Below are 20,721 nucleotides of genomic sequence, written 5' to 3'. Positions count from 1 at the left end.
CTGAGTTACATCACTACCATAATTTTTGCATAAGTAAATGTTTTGACTGTACTTCTAAAATTACATTTATGGGCAGACTCCTCCTGATTAATTGTGTCCAGTACAGTACCCTGTTGCAGATTGAATTGCAAAGTAAGAAAATAGGTAAGTGCTACTCCAGTGCTTCATCTAAATTAAAAATCAGCATACATTTATACAGAAAATTTTGGAAGCAATTGTTCAGCCATGATATTACACAAAGGGTTTAGATTCAGGCCAGTAGTTCATGTAGCCAGTAGTTCATGTAGTTCAGGAGAGGAGAGGAAGTTCAGTGTTGTGAAATGGTGAAGAGGAGGAAGAGAATTGGGGGCATTAAAATAACAATTGTGGATTGTGATCCCTTTTAAATTGAAATGTGTGTGTGTGTGTGTGGGAGAAATAAAGTGATTCTGACTGAAACAGTTTCCTGTGCCCTTACCTGACAATAATCTAAGATTTTTTTGCTTATGTTTAAAATAAGCAGTTGGGATAACTGAAATGCCATTCTTCCAAAGAATGTAGACATTTTCTTTTTTGAAATGTCTTCCCCTTCCCCTCTTTTTAGAAGGGAAACAATATAGTGAAGCAAATGTCAGGAATGTTCAGCTCTGCTTTACCGTCTAATACAGCAGTTCTCAACCTGTGGGTTGCAACTCCTTTGGTGGTCGAACGACCTTTTCACAGGGGTCGCCGAGGAGCCCCCTGCAGAGAGGCTGGTGAGAAGCCGGCCCAAAGGGAAGGAGTGGCTCGGGTTCCCTGCGCGGCTGAAGGAGAGGTGCCAGAAGACTGACGGGCTTCCTAGCAGGCCAGTCCGGCCGGTCTCACATGCGGGCGTTTTTCAGTGACTGTTCCTGCCTGGGAGCTCCTACAGGGCGCAGGCCTCCGCCGGGGTTGAGCTGCATCAAAGGGGGAGGCTTGGGCAGCGAGAAGGGCAATGGCTTAGGAGAGGCTGAGTCTCAACCTGACATCGCTCTCCCCCCCCCCCCCGGCAGAGCCCTGTCTCTGCTGAGCTGGCTCTGCTTAGCTCCGCCGGGATCCGAAGGGGAGATTGTTAGCTGCTCATCTCTTGTGAGCATGTGCAGAAGCAAAATACCCTCTTGGGCCAGGATCAAGGCGGAGGGGACACGACTCTCCTCCCACTGTCGCCACTGCGCAATGAGATGAGTAACTGGGTACGCAGCGCAGGGGAGCCATGCTGCACAGGAGACTCCTCAGTGCCAGACTCAGGTTGGCGCGAGCCACGGTCTCCTTCGTGTTGGCTCAGAAAGGAAGGGAATGGGGAGCAGCAGCAGCTGGTTGGGTGCAGGGAGGGAAGAGCTCCAGTACTCCTGCTCTGCACAGGGCTCCCCTTGTGCAGGGCTCTGGAACTCTTCCCTCTCTGTATCTAGAGATAGCTGCTCCGGCTCTTTCCTGAGCCAACACGAAGGGGACTGCGGCTGGCGCTGACCTGACTCTGGTGCTGAGGAGTCTCCTGGGCAGCGTGACTCTCCTGCTCAGCGCAGCCAGCTACTCACTTCTCAGTGGCGGCAGCAGAAGGAGTCGCTTTCCCTCGACTCCAGCTCTCAAGTGCTCTTCCAAATGTCCCATAGCCCCGAGTATATGAAAAACATGAACAAAATATTATTCCTTGAATGTCCTATAATGCTTTACCCACAATGCTGGGCTCCATTTTCTCTTGATAATAATACCCTGGCCTCTGCAAAGCTTTTTGAAGGATACCATTGGCAACCAGACCCAGATTTTCCACAATTTATTTAAAAGTGTGAGCGGCTCTATTGACCTTCTTAGGCAACAGGAAGAGCAGGGAACTTAGTTTTCCACTATGTTGACTCTCAGCACTTCTATTCTTAAGGCTTTCCCTTCCCGGAATATGCTAAGAAATAAAAAGTTAAAGCATTAATTAAACCCTTCAGTCTATATTTGTGAAATAAAGTATGTGTGCAATAGAGCATTTGTGAGTCAGGAGTCACAAATGATAAAGACTGGGAAGAGTTTTTATCATCAGGGTGCAGGCAGGACCCTGCAAGCAGCAGTTAGAGGAAGGATGAATGCCTAGAGAGGAAGGGGGAAAGGGCCATCCTGATCTAGGCAGTCCTAGTCCTTGGAATGCAGTCAATACTGTAAGAGTTTTCACATATGCTTCAAATAACAGCTATTGGGAGAAGGGGAAAATCTTTGGAGCAGAATATGAGTAAAAATAGTGGCTAAGTTCAAAAGGATCTCAGATCTTTTTTTTTCCTTCCTCATGGTCTATTTGATATAGTAAAAATATTTATTTAAATGTCCTGTCTAGATCATTGTTCAGTTTAAACTTTGTTCCTTCATTACAGGATTTGTAAATATTTGTACGTACTGATCTTAGAAACTACCATTCTTAAGAAAAAAAAAAGGATTGAAAACTACTTAATCTCCCTGAAACAAAGGCATTATTCATAAGGCAATTGCAGTTCAAATAATAAGATGCAGAACTATTTAATTTTTATTAATATTTCCATTTGATTTAACTTAAAAGTACACATGCTGCCTTTCAAAATAGGATGTTTCTGGAAAGAGGAAATTTTTAGAGCTGAAGTATTTATGTGTAACAATACATTACGTTTATCCATTACATGAAATACATTCCAAATGAATGAAGATGAGTATATGTGTCCCAGGGTAATGTTCAGGATTGAATCTGGGTTGGTCACTGGGATAAGAGATTTTGTCTTCTGAGCTTTCGGACTCATGCCGGAGCCCATCTCTGAGAAATTCCCTGAGGATGGGCTACGGGATGAGTCCAAAAGCTTGGAAGACTAAACCTCTAGTTCCAGTGGCTGACCCAGATTGTGTCCTGCAACTTTCCAAATGGTACAGTAAGATTAAAGAACCATCTCTCTAACCTCAAACGTATAGCCAACAATGTTTTCTAAGGCTTCTTGTATGCTGTATTTTTTTTTAAATTACTTCCTTATCCAGAAGTGAGTAGCCTATTACCATGACTATAATTGTATGATGTTGTTATTTGTTTTAACTATGATTAGCTGGGCAGGCTATACTGTAATCAAGCAGACTATATTATGTGTCATGTATGAAATAAGCCGGTAGAATAAGCACTTTAAAAAGCAGTTATCTCTGTGTTTTTATTTTGCTCTCTGGTCAGAAATAATGCCATAGCAGTACAGACCAGGGGTGTCAAACTCGACCCATGGGCTGGATGCGGCCTGCGGGGTGCTTATATCTGGCCCGCGGGGCCACCCTGGAAACAACAAAAGACCTGCCTGTGTGCCTCTGCCAGCAAAAATGGAGCTCAGGAGCCCGTTTTCTTGGCAGAGTGCTCGGGCCACCACAGGCACCTCCAACATGAGTGATGTCGAGCTAAACACGCCCCCCCCCCAGCCCTCCCGAGGTCAAACACAATCCCGATGTGGCCCTCAATGAAGTCAAGTTTGACACCCCTGGCACAGACACTATTTCAAAGCATAGCGATTCATCCTGAAACATACTCAGGCTCCAAACACCTTAGAATTAGGCCCCAAGAATGATGACAATCAGCTTTACAAATGAAATCTTGTGACTGTGTTTTGTGACGTGCAGTAGGTTTCTGCGCACATTGTAGACCACTGTCTTTAATATGTTGTGAAATTTGATAAGGATTGAGTATCCTGTAATGATTGTTTTTATTTCGACATAATTTTTTTTACATAAAAGAGCATAGATCTCTTGAGGGGCAGATGTAGCATTAGAACCTCTGTCCAAAACCCTGGAAAGGCTGATCAGAAGTTGAAAATACAGAACTGCATGGGTCAATCAGTGGGAATTGGGTGGTAAATAAATTCAAATAAGTAACTAAAATAAAATAAAAATAATGACCTGGTTCAGTGTAAGGCAGTTCTTTCATTGGGGTCTCTCACTTTGATACAGACTGGACGTGACAAGTATGAACCTGCAGCTACATCTGAGAACGCAGCAAAGAAGAAAAAAGGAAAAAAAGAAAGGGATTTGGATGAACTAAAAAAAGAAGTTACACTGGTAAGAACAATTTGTATCTACAGTAGAGATGAAGTAATTAACATAATGCTTGAGCTGGCACGAATTGTCCATTTTCTGACTTTTAAGTTGATTACCTTGGATTGGACCATTTTGGATCTACGATGGATTTTAATGGTTTTCCAAATTGGCTTAGAGAATTTGCCACCTCACTGTCATCAAAACTCTGGATGTAGGCTAGTAAAATGGTGGTTTGGTAATTGACACCATATAACACCTTCTTCCCCCTTGACACACCCAGGCTTAAACTTCAGGTAAACTTTATTTATCAACCTGGAATTCTTTCCAGCAATTGTTATGCTTAAACTCCAACAATATATTGATAATATCCTTGGATACTTGAATGTGGCTTCACTTGTCTTTTTGACTTTGCAGGATGACCACAAACTCAGCCTTGATGAACTTCATTGCAAATATGGAACTGATCTCAGCCGGGTAAGTTGGTCAATTTTGGTTGGAGTTTTCTGCTTTGAAAGTACAAAATGCTTGGCAGCAGGTTCTGGGAGGAATACAATGTCAGTTCATGTTCTCGTCACAATTCAGAAACTATATTCTCTTCCCCAACTTGATTTGAGCATTTTTGTGAAATGCTGCCGCCATTGAATCATTGTGAATGATGATAGAGGATTGTTGTATGATAATCTTCTAGCTTATCAAATATATATATATATATATATATATATATATATATATGTGTGTGTGTGTGTGTGTGTGTGTGTGTGTGTGTGTGTGTGTGTTTGTGTTACAACCCCTGGTATGACCAAATATGGGAGGGAGCTCACTCCTCCCTCTTCCTGTCCTTTCGGCTCATCACAGAAAACCATCCAGGCAGAAACCCATATTGTTATTTTTAATGTTGCCTTTTTATATTTGTGTTGTATTTGTGCTGATAAAATAAAGGGAGACTAGTATGGATCCACTTCAAGCTGTTTAGCTCTCATCAGCTAGCCATATATATAATTTATTATTTATATTTATTTATCATTTATATTTATTTATCAGTACAAATACAACACAAATATAAAAAGGCAACATTTAAAAAAAAATATGGTTTTCTGCCTGCATGGTCTTCTGTGATAAGCCGAAGGACAGAAATGAGGGAGTAGTGACCTTCCTCCCATATTTAGGCATACCAGGGGTTGTAACACACATACATACATACATACATACATACATACATACATACATACATACATACATATATAATAATAATAATATTGCTATCATTCATAGGTTATGACTGTTACATACTTGAAATAGATAGCATTATGGTAATTAGAATATTAAGGACTGCAGTCTTTTAACAATGAAAGTATTGGAAGACAATAGGTGGTTTTTTAGATTTAATGTTTTTAATGTTTTAAATTTCATGCATTTTAATCCATTATTATAAGCTGAAATAGCTCAAGCAGGCAACATTCAAATAATTGTAGTAGGTAAAAGGAACATATTTTTCAATGACTAAGAGATTATTTGGAAAAAGTTGTTTTGAAAATATGAATGAGTGAAAAATCTGAAATGTTTCTCTGTTACTTAAGAAGGCAACTCTGCTATGTTACAATGTGACAATGATAGCACACTCTAGTAACCTCTATGTTGCATTTCTGTAATTGAATTCCTCATTCCCTTTCTGTGTTTTAGGGACTGTCTGTTCAGCGTGCTGCAGAAATCCTGGCTCGAGATGGCCCCAATGCTCTCACTCCCCCTCCCACAACCCCAGAATGGATTAAATTCTGCCGGCAGCTCTTTGGAGGCTTCTCCCTTCTGCTTTGGATTGGAGCTCTTCTTTATTTTGTGACGTTTGCTATTCAAGCTGCAACAGGAGAAGAGCCTAATTATGACAATGTACGTAGGGCAGGGAGGGAGGGAAGGGGACTGAAAATGGTGTGTGTGACTGAATAGCTCAGTTTCGATATCATGAGAAATCATGATGCCCCAATATGTCAACACATTGTCTGTGGGCTTCGAGGTTACATGTCTGTCAGAAGAGGCTGCTGGAAGATTTTACTTCAAAGCTACTCACAGTTGCCCAGAACTGGGGGAAGGATATATTCCCATGAAAACATAAAATACTGAAGTTTTGATTTGTCCTTATTGGCTATGGCTTTCATTTCTGCTTAGAGTAAAGTATAAACATGGTGGTTATGATCTAAGGTGATGCAGAAATCCAGAGAGGGAGTTGAAAATATGATTTAGTGTGTCCATGTATCACCCTTAAGTTCACCTTAAACCAGATGCCTCTTTTCTCAGGATTATATAGCAACTACAGAATTCAGCTCTGCAAGACTACTTTAAGGTAGTCCCTACAAGTGCTACAGGTCCACTACACATGCTCAAATTACATTTTGCCCTTGGAACTCAGGTTTCTGCATGACACATCTGTGATCCGCCTGTAAAAGCTTGATTTGTGTATATCTAGTGCCCTTGCCAGTTTAGGGTGGGCCCACTTCAACCTCAAAATTTTAAAATCTCACAAAAGGTTTCTCTCATATTGTTTAAGAATTAGATTAAGTTATGGCCCCTTCTCCCTCTGACCCGAACATAGTTTGCTGTCCCACTTTTTCTTCTTCTTTAAATTCTTCTCTTCATATATTCTTTTCATCAGCATAATGAGTAGGAACATTGTGTAAAAACAATTAATGTTGCAAATTCAGAGCAGAATTTACTGAGGTTTGTGTGAGTAAATAATATCACTTAAAAGACTGACTCACAAAATACTTGTTATACTTGTAGTTATATCTGGGTGTTGTGCTGGCTGCTGTTGTCATCATAACTGGGTGCTTCTCTTACTACCAAGAAGCAAAGAGTTCAAAGATCATGGAGTCCTTCAAAAACATGGTGCCTCAGGTATGAAAGTGCTACGGTTTCAGATTTTTAAAAAAATGCACGTTAAAAGTTTTTAATGTCTCTTTGATCACATATTGGTAGTGAAGCCGTCCTATATGGTCACTAAACATTGCTTCTTCTTGCAGCAAGCTTTGGTAATCCGAAATGGGGAGAAACTGAGCATCAATGCTGAAGGTGTAGCTGTTGGAGACTTAGTGGAGGTGAAGGGAGGAGACAGAATCCCAGCTGATTTGAGAATAATTTCAGCTAATGGATGTAAGGTATGTATATCTTCAAGGAGTAAAAAAATGAAGAGACTCAACTGGATGACCTGCAGAGGATCCAGGCATGGCATCACCAGTGTCTCCATAAAACCATATGTGCACTTTTTCTTTTTCTCCTGCAGGTAGACAATTCATCTCTCACAGGTGAATCAGAACCTCAGACAAGGTCTCCAGATTGTACAAATGATAACCCACTAGAAACCAGAAATATTGCATTTTTTTCCACTAATTGTGTTGAAGGTAAATATAATTTCCAATATTTGACCAACAAGACTGTTAGGATATGGCAGATCTCAAATCTAGAAATGATAGATTGTTCAAGGAGAAATTAGGAAACATCTTAGCAAAGCATGTCTGCTATTAGCACATTTTAGAACTGATGGATGTTAATTTGTAAAGAGTGGTTGCAGTAGTTTTTTTTTATAAGTCTTTTTGAACTAAAGCATGCATGCACCATGTTTCCCCCAAAATAAGACGAGGTCTTATTTTCTTTTCGGCCCCAAAATAGCACCAGTCTTGTTTTCAGGGGATATCTTACCTGCTTATCTTAGGACCACCACAGCCATGCATCCCATACCCCAACACCTGTGGCGCTGCTGCCTGACTTCTGTGCTGCTTGTAGCCAGATGCTGCGTGGCTTGTCACACTGCAGCTGCCTCTCACAGCAGGAGGCTGCATGGCGCAGTGTGTCATTGTGGATGCAAGTGGCGGCAGCAGCACAATGAGCCTTGTGGCACCAGCGCAATGCGCCACATGGCATTCAGCCACAAGCAGCTACAGAAGAAGTTGGCAGCAGCGCAACGTATCGGGGCATGGGAGGCCTGGCTGTGGCGGTCCTAAAGTAAGTGTGTGTGGGGGCACGTGGGCAGCTCCCCCCCCCCCCCCGCCTAGCTTGATTTTTATGCCTCCATCTTGTGCCACCTTGTACAACCAGACTGTGGGCAGGACTTAACTAGACCTTATTTTGAAGTGGAGCTTATATTAAGCACAGGCGTAAAAATTGGGCTAGGGCTTGTTTTTGGGGTAGGTCGTATTTTCAGGGAAACATGTTATTATTGCTGGAACATCATTTCTGTAGCTATACTTGAAAGCTTTGTCAAAGAATCTTCTGTCATTCCTATATGGATTAAGGGACCATTTTTCAAGGAGGAAAAAGAGCAAGAATAAATCAAAGATTATAAAACATTCTGAATACACGAGGGATGAAAATGTGTACCACCATTTGCAATATCTTTGAACTACTTGACTGGGAAACATCTGAAGAGATGTCCTTGTTGGCGCTGAAAGCCAAAATTGTGTACTATGCTTGCATTGCCCATACAGAAGAGAGAAGGGAGAGTTTAATTACAATCCTTCTTGTGATTTTCAGGTACTGCGCGTGGTGTAGTCATCAACACTGGTGACCGAACTGTGATGGGCCGCATTGCTACGTTGGCTTCTGGGTTGGAAGTGGGACAGACTCCCATTGCTGCGGAGATTGAGCATTTTATCCACATAATTACTGGCGTGGCTGTGTTCCTGGGTGTTTCTTTTTTTATCCTCTCATTGATCCTCGAGTACACTTGGCTAGAAGCTATAATATTTCTTATCGGCATCATTGTGGCCAACGTCCCTGAGGGTCTGCTTGCTACAGTGACAGTAAGTTGCCATAAAGAGGAGATTAGCACACTCTTCTTAATAAATGATCTGAAGAAATATAGATTGTGATGGAAGGCAGCCTTCATCTCCCCTTTCCTCATTTTGTAGGTATGTCTGACACTCACAGCCAAGCGGATGGCTCGTAAGAATTGCCTTGTGAAGAACTTAGAAGCTGTGGAGACTCTGGGCTCTACTTCTACAATCTGTTCTGACAAAACAGGCACCCTGACCCAGAACCGCATGACCGTTGCCCACATGTGGTTCGATAACCAGATCCATGAAGCTGATACAACAGAAAACCAGAGTGGTAAGATGCCTGATTTCTGTAAGCGATAATTTAGCACTGCTTTCTGCTAGTAGTCAAGATAATACTTGTTCAGACCAGCAGCCTAGCTTTCTAGCCATCTGTAAAAACTTTTGCTTTGTCTCCACAGTAGCCAAAAAGAATACATTTGCAATGCTTCACCTACAGTTTTAAGTCAATCTTGATCAGTGTTTCTCAATCTTGGCAACCTTAAGAGGGGTAGACTTCAACTCCCAGAATTACCCAGCCAGCCCTGCAGATAATTCTGGGAGTTGAAGCCCATGTTAGTTAAAGTTGTCAAGGTTGAGAAACACTGATCTAGACTCATCTGAAACAACCACTTAAGAATAGGGTTTTTTAGAACAGAAAACCCCATGTTAAAGCACAATATTAAGCATAAAATATATTTGAAAAAAGTTGATCATTGTTTGAAGAATATTATTTTGTTGATTGTTTAATTGCAGAGAAAAAAATAAATTCTAAATTCCATTAATTCTGAAATCTTGTCATTTGAACAGCCATATTTCTCTGTACTTGCACAGACAAAGGATAGGACCAAGTCACTATAATCCAGGGGTGTCCAAACTTGGCAACTTTAAGACTTGTGGACAGAGCTGGCTGGGGAATTCTGGGAGTTGAAGTCCACAAGTCTTAAAGTTGCCAAGTTTGGACACCCCTGCTATAATGAAAGGATAAAGAGCTGGAAATAAGCCTCACCAGAATTTGCAATACTTTTTCATCCTGCTTTCTGAAGGCTTATAATAGCAAGGTTTTTCCCAACCATCCTCATCCCTATATATAATAGAGAGTAGTGTATTGTTTCTTGCCCAGTGGAATAGAAGAGACTTTTTTTTATTCCCCCTAACTTTCCCATAAAATTGATGGAAAACAACAATCAAGTTATGAGTTTATCCTTCACTCTTCATAAACCACTATGGAAAAGATAACACTAAATATTTATCCTTTATCCTGCTTGGCCAACATTGAAAATGAAAACAGGGAGAAAATAGATTTATTCAGTGTATTTTTCCATATATTTTGAAGCTATATAATTATTTTCTTTCAATTGTAATAAGTATTTTCATATAAGCAGCCTAGAATTTGCCTTTACTGTAACCAACTAACATATTAACATGGATTGCAATACCATATGCTAAATAAATAAATCCACTATTGTTAAAAAGAAAAGATCAGTAAAGTATATATGGTGTAAATAAATGCATGATTTCCCAGGGAGTTCTTCACAAGCCTAATTGTTTATGTCTAGCAGAATGGACCTTAAATTGTTCCTTCTGGTCAGTTTGTCTGAAAATGTAGACGTTGGTAGTCAATCAAGACCGGCGTCCTACAGCTATAGTTAAGAGCTGTGGTGGACCAGGAAGGGATCTTTCTTCTGCATCTAAGCTTGTAATCAAGAACTTGTGAGAGGGACTTTGCTCCACTATGCCTGGCATGATGGCTTTAAATCAAACAAGGGGAAAGTGTGGCAAAGGAAATGAATTGTGCGCTGATTTGAGCATGGAATTGTGTGCAACATATGGGTTCCTTCCCTTTAGGTGCTTCTTTTGACAAAACATCTCCAACATGGACTGCTTTAGCCAAGATTGCAGGACTATGTAACCGGGCTGTATTTCAGGCTAACCAAGAAAATGTTCCTATTTTGAAGGTGAGTTAAATCCCTTGCCACAGCTGCACACATTTGTCTACTGTCTGTGGCCTTGCAGTTAATGTGAAGCAGTATAAAGAAAAGGCATCTTGGAAAATGGAATGTTTCTGGCTAATAGAAAAGGCAACATATTTAATATGAGCACCATTTCCCCATTTATAAGCTCTTATGACAGGGGTGTCAAACTCAAACTCAGGGGTGCTTAAATCTGGCCCACGGGGCTGACCTGAAAATATTAAAGGACCAGCCCACAGTGCCTCTGCCGGCCAAAACGGGCCACATGCGGTCCCCACGTGGACCATTTTTGGCCGGCTGCTGGAGGCCATGGAGGGTGAAAACGAGGCCTCACACCCCATTTTGACTGGTAAAGTGCTTCAGGAGGCCATTCAAGCCGAAAACAGGGCAGAGGGGGATTCGTGCGGTTCCCCCGCACCCGTTTTGGCCGGCAAGGTGGTGCAGGAGCATCCATCCCATCTCCTTCACCACCACCGGAGAACTACAATGCAGATCCGGCCATCAAAGAAATCCAGTTTGACACCCCTGTCCCATGGTATGCAGTGTTGTTGATTAAGGTTACTAAAGACTTGGATGGAAATTTAGTTCACAGATTTGTGCATAGATCAAGAATTTATTGAAAATTGTATCCACGACAGAAGAAAGTTTCTTCCAACAATAGTTTTTTAAACTGTGATACAAGAAAGACAATACAATTATGCCCCCTAAACTGAGAAAAACCACACTGAGTAGGTAATTAGGTCTTATGATCTGCAAAGTGCTGGACAAAGTGCTTGATCTTGGCAGTCAACAAACACATGAAATTTATCAATCCTATAATGCTCCATCATCTAAGGTTTCTGGATTGCCTTAAATTTCAATGAAATGGCGACAATACAAGTCTGGTGTATTATGAGAACTTGCATTTTAACTACTTGAAAGTAACTTGTAAAAATAATTTAAAGAGACTTGACATGTCATGTGTTTTTTAAAAGTTATTTACAGATGACTTATACCTTCTCTTAGTGCTGAGCACATTCTGTTCCACTCTATAATTATTATTAAGCCTGCCTATCTTCTCTTTACAGTATTGCTGCAAAAAATTTACTTTTGTTAGTTTCTACTTAACACTAGCCTCTTTTTTAAAAATAATAAATCTAACTAGTTTTCTTTCAGAGAATGTTGAAATATGTCTTGTTGATAAAAGTCAAGCTTATTTTGAAAAGTGGGGGGGAGGGATTGCCTTCAAAAGATTTTAAATCCTTACTGTGAACTGCTGTGTCATTTGGTAGAGAGCAGTGGCAGGAGATGCTTCTGAATCTGCACTCCTAAAATGCATTGAACTTTGCTGTGGATCTGTCAAAGAACTGAGGGAGAAGAACCCCAAAGTAGGGGAGATCCCATTCAACTCTACCAATAAATACCAAGTAAGCAATTCCTGCTTTTTGCACAGAGAAATTCCCTGGGAACAAATTCAGTATCTTTTATGTTGGGCTCTGTTGCTGTTTTCCTCAAACTCATTTAGGCTAAATTATGTACCAATCGGATTATAGCTCTGGCTGGGAGGGTTCTGTTCTTTTGCTCTCCGTGTTTGTCACCTGCAAGGCACATTCCAAACCAGTGAATGAAATACCATCCAAAAGACAGCTAACTAACACTGTTATTAAAACTACGCAGCTGTCAATTCACGAGAATCCAAATACGTCAGAATCACGATATCTGTTGGTGATGAAAGGTGCACCGGAGAGAATTCTCGACCGTTGCAGTTCCATCTTGATGCATGGAAAAGAAATTCCCTTGGATGAGGAGGCCAAAGATGCATTTCAGAATGCCTACCTTGAATTGGGAGGCTTGGGGGAGAGAGTTCTGGGTAAGATGCCTGACTGAATTCTTGCTTCTTCTCTCAGAATAATCTTGCCAGTCAGCCATGATCTCTATAGGGCCCTCAAAAGGTAAGAGGGTAGTTATGGCAGTGCAGTTAATAGCAATAGCAGTTAGATTTATATTCCGTTTTACAGCCTTCTCTAAGCGGTTTACAGAGTCAGCATATTGTCCCCAACAATCTCATTTTACCAACCTTGGAAGGGTGGAAGGCTGCCAAATTGCAGGCAGTTAGCAGAAACAGCCTGCAGTACTGCACTCTTAATCACTGCGCCACCGTGGCTCTATCCAAGAGGTTGGACTTTAATTGCATTGCTTTACCTCCCATTTTACCTTTTTGGATAGCGTTCCTGACCTCATCCCCATCCCTATGGAGCTGACTCCATTGCCAGCTGGTTTACCTTATAGCCAAGAGATTGCATGAAATGCTTTTAAACTATGATAAAAATGCTTAGCCAGTGGTTGAGAAGTGCTTGAACTACTATCACTTAAGATGATGATATGGCTTGGATCTCATGGTCAAGCACTCACTGCAGTATTGTGGCAGAGAGGGTCCCCAGCTGAATATTTTCCTCCTAAGTGCCCATGTCAAATACACAAAGTCTTCCCAAACAGAACCGGGCAACTTAATCATTAATAATCATTGCTGAATGTCTGCCCTAGTCTGTTTGTCTACAAATAACGAAATTTCTTCCAGGTTTCTGTCACCTGGCTCTGCCTGATGAACAGTTTCCTGAAGGCTTCCAATTTGATACAGATGAAGTGAACTTCCCGGTAGAGAAGCTGTGTTTTGTTGGTTTAATTTCTATGATTGATCCTCCTCGTGCTGCTGTGCCTGATGCTGTTGGCAAGTGCAGAAGTGCTGGAATAAAGGTAAAAGTGCATCACTAACCTCTCCCCTCAAATATTTATGGCTAAGTTCACCACCAAATAACTGAAAAGGGGCGGCTACGTTTGGTCACTTTATAGATAAAGGACGAGGCTGGTGGAGAGGGAGAGATAAACTAAGCCTATTGGTAGCCTCCCTTTCCATCTCAAAAGGTTAGGGTTATTGCTGATTCTTCTGTTTCCTTTGAACGATTGACATCAGCACCAGCTTATTTGTTGCTGCTCGGGTCAGGCAAGGGACATTTGAAAAGGCTTCCAGGCCTTGTCTTCGTTGCACTTGCTGAAGTTGATATGTTTCATCATGTAGGTCATTATGGTGACAGGAGACCACCCCATCACAGCGAAAGCTATTGCCAAGGGTGTGGGCATCATCTCTGAGGGAAATGAGACTGTGGAAGATATTGCTCTTCGCCTCAACATCCCTGTCAACCAGGTCAACCCCAGGTATTGGACTAGCTAGAGTTAAAAATGTGGAGCATTTCTGGGAGGGATTGGAGCAATCCTGCTAATTAATTTCTTTATTCTGGCATTTAACAATATCTGCTAGTAGGCGATGAGAAAAAGTAAGTAGTAAAGTAGTAAAATGGTTTTAATATTATTTTGTTTCCTTTTTTCAGATTTAGAGCTGTTTACAGTATTTAATTGTTTTAGGCATCTGAGTCCTTCTGAAGGTTTGGAAGCAGAGTAGGGTGTGTACACACAAAGTGAAAATGTTTGCTTCAAACCCAGAACAAGCAAATATTTGTGGTGATTCTACCACCTTCTTCAGTTCAGCCTGTTTGGCAGAGCCCAAACCTGGACCACTTTGACTGTCCTAGGTTTCAGATGAAGTAAAATGTGGGTGAGCAACTAGGGCAGAGCTCGTCCTCTGTACTCTTTCCCTCGGGAGCTTCCACTGGCCCCCATCCCCCTCTCAGATGCCATCACTTCTGCTATCTCAGTGCAGGTTGTCCCACTGGCCCACCTGCCTTCAGTCTGCCCCTTTAGCTTTCCAGGTACTCAGCAACTCCCTGCCACTAAGCAAATTCTACCTATAAAACAGCCTCTGTTTCCTTCCATGCTGTGACAAAAAAATGTGTGAAATGGGTTTGGGCATAGGCTCTGCATGCACAGAATGAGTTTCAGAGCCCTAAGGCAAATCAAGCTCAGTGCTGCATGGGGAAAGAACTGCTTCATTAGATGGCAGCACAAAGCAACGTGAGGCTAATCTCTGAAGCTAAGCAGTGTTGAACCCTGGTAAATACTTGGTTGGGGCATGACCTGATAATTTCAAGATTGTTGGCTAGATTAGGAAATTGAATACTGGAAGAGGGTAGTTAGCGAAGCACTATCAGTGCATTGTCAAGAAAGTGCAAGGGCACAGTCACTGGAACCTGAGTTAACTTCAAGGATATATTTTCATTTTCATTGGAAAGCAAGGTTTGAAAGAATAATCTGCAACTTTTCAATATGCCATCTTTTAAATTACAGAGATGCGAAAGCCTGTGTGATTCATGGGTCTGACTTGAAGGATATGACCAATGAACAACTAGATGATATTCTAAAACACCATACAGAAATAGTCTTTGCTAGAACGTCACCACAACAGAAGCTTATTATTGTAGAAGGCTGCCAACGGCAGGTAAGCAGAGGGGATCCCTGCAATGTTGGCTAGTCCATTCTATATAAAATCTGAGTGGTAAAGACCTTGAAAGTGATCTACCCCCTCTGGCTTCTGATTGTTAATGGAACCCTGACAGTTATCTATCATTAATTAATAGAGCTTGTACATATATATACCAGACATCTGGAAACTAGCCCTAGTCAACAAACGAGCCCCACCCTCCACCCAGGGCATCACAACACAAAACAACAACGGACACACAGCCAGCACCAATCAGCAGCAATCTACCAATCATGATACAACCACACAGCCAATCAATCCACTTACTGAAACAAGCCAGCACTCCACACACCCCCACCAAGATTTATAGAAAGACAGCAGCTCCGACCACGCTTTAAGCCGAAAACACCAGCCTGAAGATGGTGAGTGACCTGTCCCGAAACTAACGCCTTGCCACATTTTTCATGTGGGCAGAAATATAAGCCCATCCCCAAAAATAAACCCCCTGGACAACCCCCCCCCCCCCTTTTCGGCCAGGCAGAGCACTGCTCACCGACCTAGCGGTATCCCGAAGGCACCAAGCCGCGGGAGGGGGGAAAGGCGCTCACGTTACTTGCCGCCTTCAGGATACTGCTAAGTTGGGGAATGGTGTTCTGCCTGGCCGGAGGGGGGAGTTGCCAGGCGGCTGCTCCCTTGTGAGCAGGCTCCCAAAGAGCTGGGCACAGCCTCGTGGCACTCTGCTCGCCCCCCAGCTCCCACAGCTTGGCACATTCGGGATACCCCCTAGGTCAGTGCATGGAGCTGTGCCCGGCTGGAGAGGGGGGTTGCGCGAGCACCTGTTCTGCTCCCAGCCTCACCAAGCCCTTGCGCAGCTCTCCCAAGCCACCGCCCCGTCATCATACTCCGAGCATAACTTCCAAACTCCAAAAGTCGGCTGCCGAGTCTTCTAGCATCGGCCGCTCTAGGAGTGCTCTCTATGGTGGGCCGGCTGCTGGAAGACTCTCTGTCCGGCAGCTGGCCCACCATAGAGAGCACATGGCTTGGCGCCTTAGGGATACCCCCTAGGTCAGTGAATGGCGCTCTGCCCTCCTGGAGAGGGAATTTGCCAGGCGGCTGCTCGTGAGCGTGGTTACCTCATGGCTGCTTCGCCCCTGAGGCTGTGCCTAGCTCTTCGGGAGTCCGCTCGCAAGGGAGCAGCCGCCCAGCAACCCCAAAACAATAAGCCCTCCCTGATAATAAGCCCAAGGCCATATTTCGTGGGGCAAAAGAAAATAAGGTCCTGTCGTATTTTCGGGGAAACACGGTACATACATACAAACATACATACATACATACATACATACATACATACATACATACACATATATACACAAAATATATCTCTCTTGCATTACCATCCACTACATATCTGCAGGGTTTTTCCCATCATTGATCTGCTCTGCATAACTTCCTGATGCCTCACTGCTTTATAATTGCATATCCAGTGATTAGGTTGTCCTTGAAATGAAGTGACTAGAAAAAAAGAGTTTGTTTTAATCTTTCAGGGTGCTATTGTAGCTGTCACTGGAGATGGTGTGAATGATTCCCCTGCTTTGAAAAAAGCAGACATTGGTGTTGCTATGGGCATTGCTGGGTCAGATGTCTCTAAACAGGCAGCTGACATGATTCTACTGGATGACAACTTTGCTTCTATTGTCACTGGAGTTGAAGAAGGTAAATACCTAACTCAGTTTTCTAAATTGAAGAACTTGTCTCCCTCCTTCTTCAATGTTATAGTCTGAGTCCACAAATTCTATGTGGAACTATGTGTGCTTAAATCAGAATATAAAACTCCCTGTTTGGTACATGGAAACATAGCCATTTTGTATTCTAAAGAGTTTGTGCAAGAAGGAAGGTTGGCCTCAAATGTATGACAATCTTCTATTTGCTTTCATTTTAAAGTGCTCTTTATTTTTAGGTCGCCTGATTTTTGATAATCTGAAGAAATCAATTGCCTATACTTTGACCAGTAACATTCCTGAGATTACGCCTTTCCTTATCTTCATAATTGCCAACATCCCCCTACCGCTGGGGACAGTCACCATCTTATGCATTGACTTAGGCACTGATATGGTTAGTAAAATTTATTAATTAATATTGCAACTAATCCCCTCAACCACATAGAATGAGACATGCAGTATATTTCTGTTGCACAATTTTTACAGTGGGGCCAAATGCTTTTTCAGTGTGAATGACACTGATTCATATATGAATCAGCATACAGTCTATGAAGCTTAATTTAATTCTGCAACTTCTCTTTCCTGCTCCAAAGGTTCCTGCAATATCTCTGGCATATGAGCAAGCAGAAAGTGACATCATGAAGAGGCAGCCCAGAAACCCCAAGACAGACAAACTGGTAAACGAAAGGTTGATTAGCATGGCTTATGGCCAGATTGGTAAGTGGAGAGGCACCCGCCTATATCTCCTTGGGGGTGCATACAGGGGGCAGTTTTTTGTGGAAGGGCAAATGCTCAAAAATTTAGCCAATGCTTTGCGTGGGAAAAGAAATGGCAGACCTTTTAAAGTACTGCATTATTTTAATGGAAGGCAAGCAGAAAAGTTGGAAGAGTTAACATAAAATCTAAAATAGGTGTAGGGCATGCCTTTCATACTATTCTGCACTTCTCCGATATACTTCCCCTCCCCCAAGTTATATTTTATACATTAGAATTTAACGTTTTTGGGGGGACTGGGGAAACAGTGAACCCCCACCCCATTATCCACTGTGACAAATTTTCTAACCTCACATATAGAATGTGGCTTATATCACTTTGAACTTCAATGCTACAGCTGTGGAAGTATCCAGAGCAGTCTGGACTAGTTTTCAGAGATCAGTTTCTACTGATATGGCTTGCAATTCTCTGTATTTCCTCACATCCTAGGGAAGGTGTGAACTCTTGCACTTCTCACATTAAAAATGCAATTGCTAATAGCAATCAAGTTAGTATATGTAGGATTGTGGCTGATAAGGAGGCTCATTAATCATGACCTGTATAGTGTGCTAATAATAGTGAAAGCTGACTTCATTAAGGGAAACTGCAAAAGAAGGTACATTGTATTGTACAACTAGGGAAAGGACAGGTGAATTCTTCAGTGGGAAAGGTGAGTATAAGTACTCACTAGGGAGATAAATAGGAACCAACTAGATGTTAACAGCTGGGTGGGAGGTACCTTTAAGAGGCCAGTGCTTGTTCCTGGAATGGCCATCTTGTATAGCCCTTTTACAGTTACGTTGTGCAAGAGACCTTAGAAAAACTATAATCCTTCAACATGATGAAGATAGACTTAAGTTGCAGTCTTGTATATTTTTTCACAAAGATCAGTGTAGCAATAGCCGCTATTTCATCATTAATAAGTTTTTATGCAAATAGATCATTTGAATAAATGTGTACTACAAAAATGATTCACGCTTATGTTAATTGGAAGATGGGGAGATATTTTCAGTTTCATGAGATGGTTTTAAGATAATATACAAAAGAGACACCCATGTTTTTGGAATGTGTGTGTTCCAAAAGTACTGCTAACATTTGCTCACCTCTGTCTTATTTGTTTAGGGATGATCCAAGCCTTGGGTGGCTTCTTCACATACTTTGTAATCCTTGCAGAGAATGGCTTCTTGCCATCCTCTTTACTGGGGATTAGAATGATGTGGGATGATCGATGGATAAATGATGTGGAGGACAGCTATGGACAGCAGTGGGTGAGTTTGTGTTTAGCCCTAGGGGACTACTGCCAGACATTACTAAACCCCCATGCCCAATGGATCTTTGTTTCATTGGCAGTAAGGAGGAAGCCCAATAACCAATTCTTTTCCTCTTAATCTTCTTTAGACTTATGAGCAAAGGAAAATTGTAGAATTCACTTGCCACACAGCATTCTTTGTCAGCATTGTGGTGGTGCAGTGGGCAGACTTGGTTATCTGTAAGACCAGAAGGAATTCTGTCTTCCAGCAAGGAATGAAGTAAGTAGCAGACTCTTAACAAGGGCATTTTTTTCCTGTGGCCCTTGCATTGTTGAATATCACACAACCTGGAAGTAATGTAGGCCAGCAGCCTTGGGAAAATGTTTGCAAGCTGAAGAGCCTGCAAGATCAACTTTGATCTCTTAATGTTTCCACAGGAACAGGATCCTAATATTTGGTCTCTTCGAAGAAACTGCTCTTGCTGCCTTCCTCTCTTATTGCCCAGGAATGGGTATTGCCTTGAAAATGTATCCATTGAAGTAAGTAATAAACCTGAGTAATGTTGGGCCTTTGAAGTTGATAATTAGCTCATCTATTCCTCAGTTGCTATTACTGGATTTAGCATAATTTTGATCATTTTTAATTCAGTGATGCGTTAGAGGAATGGATCTGGGCTTCCTCTGAATTGTATGTTCATTCTTGTTTTTGAAGCTTCTGGGCTTTTGCTAACCATCAATTATGTCATACAGCTATGTACTACAACTATTTTTTTTTAACTTTGCAGACCTTCATGGTGGTTTTGTGCTTTCCCTTATTCTCTCCTCATCTTTGTCTATGATGAAGTAAGAAAACTAATCCTCAGACGCAGCCCTGGAGGTAAGCAACTATTTACTCAGCAACATTCTATGATGCCATAGACTCTTTGTGCTAATCTTGAAAGCTCTCTGAGAATTCAGTCGTGAAACATAAATATAATCATCATCATCTTTATGAATGAGAGGTTCCTTTTAGTATCTTGGAAGCCCAGGTGTTGGCATGAATTTACATTATAACACTATATTTAACTTACTCACCTGTGCTTTGAGAGCTCAGTATTGTGTGTTCTCTAATTTGTTGTTGATATCAAGGATTAATCTGGTATTTAAACTGACATATACAACTTGATGTCTTTGTTCTTGTCCTCTGTAGGCTGGGTGGAAAAAGAAACCTATTACTAAAGGACTGCTGGACCAGAGGTAGTTGCACTCTTGACCTCCTTCCATTCTTTTGGACCTGAAATGCAGGAAGAGGGAATCTTTGGAGGATGAAAGCAACTGAGAGTGAAGAAAAATAATGCAATGGAAACAATGGGTAGTGTTAATATAGTCCAGGCTTTGGGTGGAAACAATTCTATAGAGTCACATCAAGAACAAGGCAAAATAGCCACGTGCTGTATAGCTCCACAGATTTAAGTGGAGTGGTATTGTTGCTTATAAAATGAGTAATAAAAAGTATATTAAAATTCACTTTTATAACTTGCTGATGTTCCTTTTCTGAAGTATACTTACGATCAGGAAGTGAGTTTATGTAATCAAGAATCCAGTATAACTTATCAGCCTGGGATTTAAGGTGTGGATGACTAATACTACAGGAGCAGCAGTTCAAAGGCAAGGCACAAGAAACACTGTTTATGGAGGTCAATTTGTCTTGACAGATCTTCACTTGTTTCAGAATACCTACTGTCAGCATCCAATTAGAACAGGGCTTCCACACTGTCCATTTTGCTGCCATTATGTATCCTTTAAAGAAACCTCAAAAGCCTCCTGATCCTGGTCCACTTTTCTTGCCTTTAAACTGGCTAGCACTCTGCTCTTCCATGGTGCATGTGCCTAC

The 20,721-nt window shown here is 41.8% G+C and overlaps 1 protein-coding gene across 1 annotated transcript in view; it reads left to right on the top strand.

Annotated features, from left to right (window-relative positions):
* The window catches only part of LOC309387231 (sodium/potassium-transporting ATPase subunit alpha-1), a 29,917-nt gene extending 9,563 nt beyond the window's left edge, over positions 1-20,354 (top strand). Inside the window, exons 2-23 of the mRNA XM_081943586.1 lie at positions 3,919-4,026; positions 4,420-4,479; positions 5,686-5,889; positions 6,778-6,891; positions 7,017-7,151; positions 7,277-7,394; positions 8,524-8,792; positions 8,901-9,099; positions 10,653-10,762; positions 12,049-12,183; positions 12,434-12,626; positions 13,335-13,510; positions 13,833-13,969; positions 14,996-15,146; positions 16,673-16,841; positions 17,086-17,240; positions 17,440-17,563; positions 18,722-18,867; positions 18,998-19,128; positions 19,287-19,388; positions 19,634-19,725; positions 20,038-20,354. Of these exons, the coding sequence (XP_081799712.1) occupies positions 3,919-4,026; positions 4,420-4,479; positions 5,686-5,889; positions 6,778-6,891; positions 7,017-7,151; positions 7,277-7,394; positions 8,524-8,792; positions 8,901-9,099; positions 10,653-10,762; positions 12,049-12,183; positions 12,434-12,626; positions 13,335-13,510; positions 13,833-13,969; positions 14,996-15,146; positions 16,673-16,841; positions 17,086-17,240; positions 17,440-17,563; positions 18,722-18,867; positions 18,998-19,128; positions 19,287-19,388; positions 19,634-19,725; positions 20,038-20,066 (3,057 nt within the window). The 3' untranslated portion in view covers positions 20,067-20,354. The remainder of the gene's footprint in view (positions 1-3,918; positions 4,027-4,419; positions 4,480-5,685; positions 5,890-6,777; positions 6,892-7,016; positions 7,152-7,276; positions 7,395-8,523; positions 8,793-8,900; positions 9,100-10,652; positions 10,763-12,048; positions 12,184-12,433; positions 12,627-13,334; positions 13,511-13,832; positions 13,970-14,995; positions 15,147-16,672; positions 16,842-17,085; positions 17,241-17,439; positions 17,564-18,721; positions 18,868-18,997; positions 19,129-19,286; positions 19,389-19,633; positions 19,726-20,037) is intronic.
* Positions 20,355-20,721: the final 367 nt, after the last annotated feature.

This window comes from Natrix helvetica (genome assembly GCF_964273705.1).
Source record: "Natrix helvetica genome assembly, chromosome: 2".
NCBI lineage: Eukaryota > Metazoa > Chordata > Lepidosauria > Squamata > Natricidae > Natrix > Natrix helvetica.
Note: the sequence above shows the minus strand (reverse complement) of the source record. Positions and strands in the feature narration are given on the sequence as shown.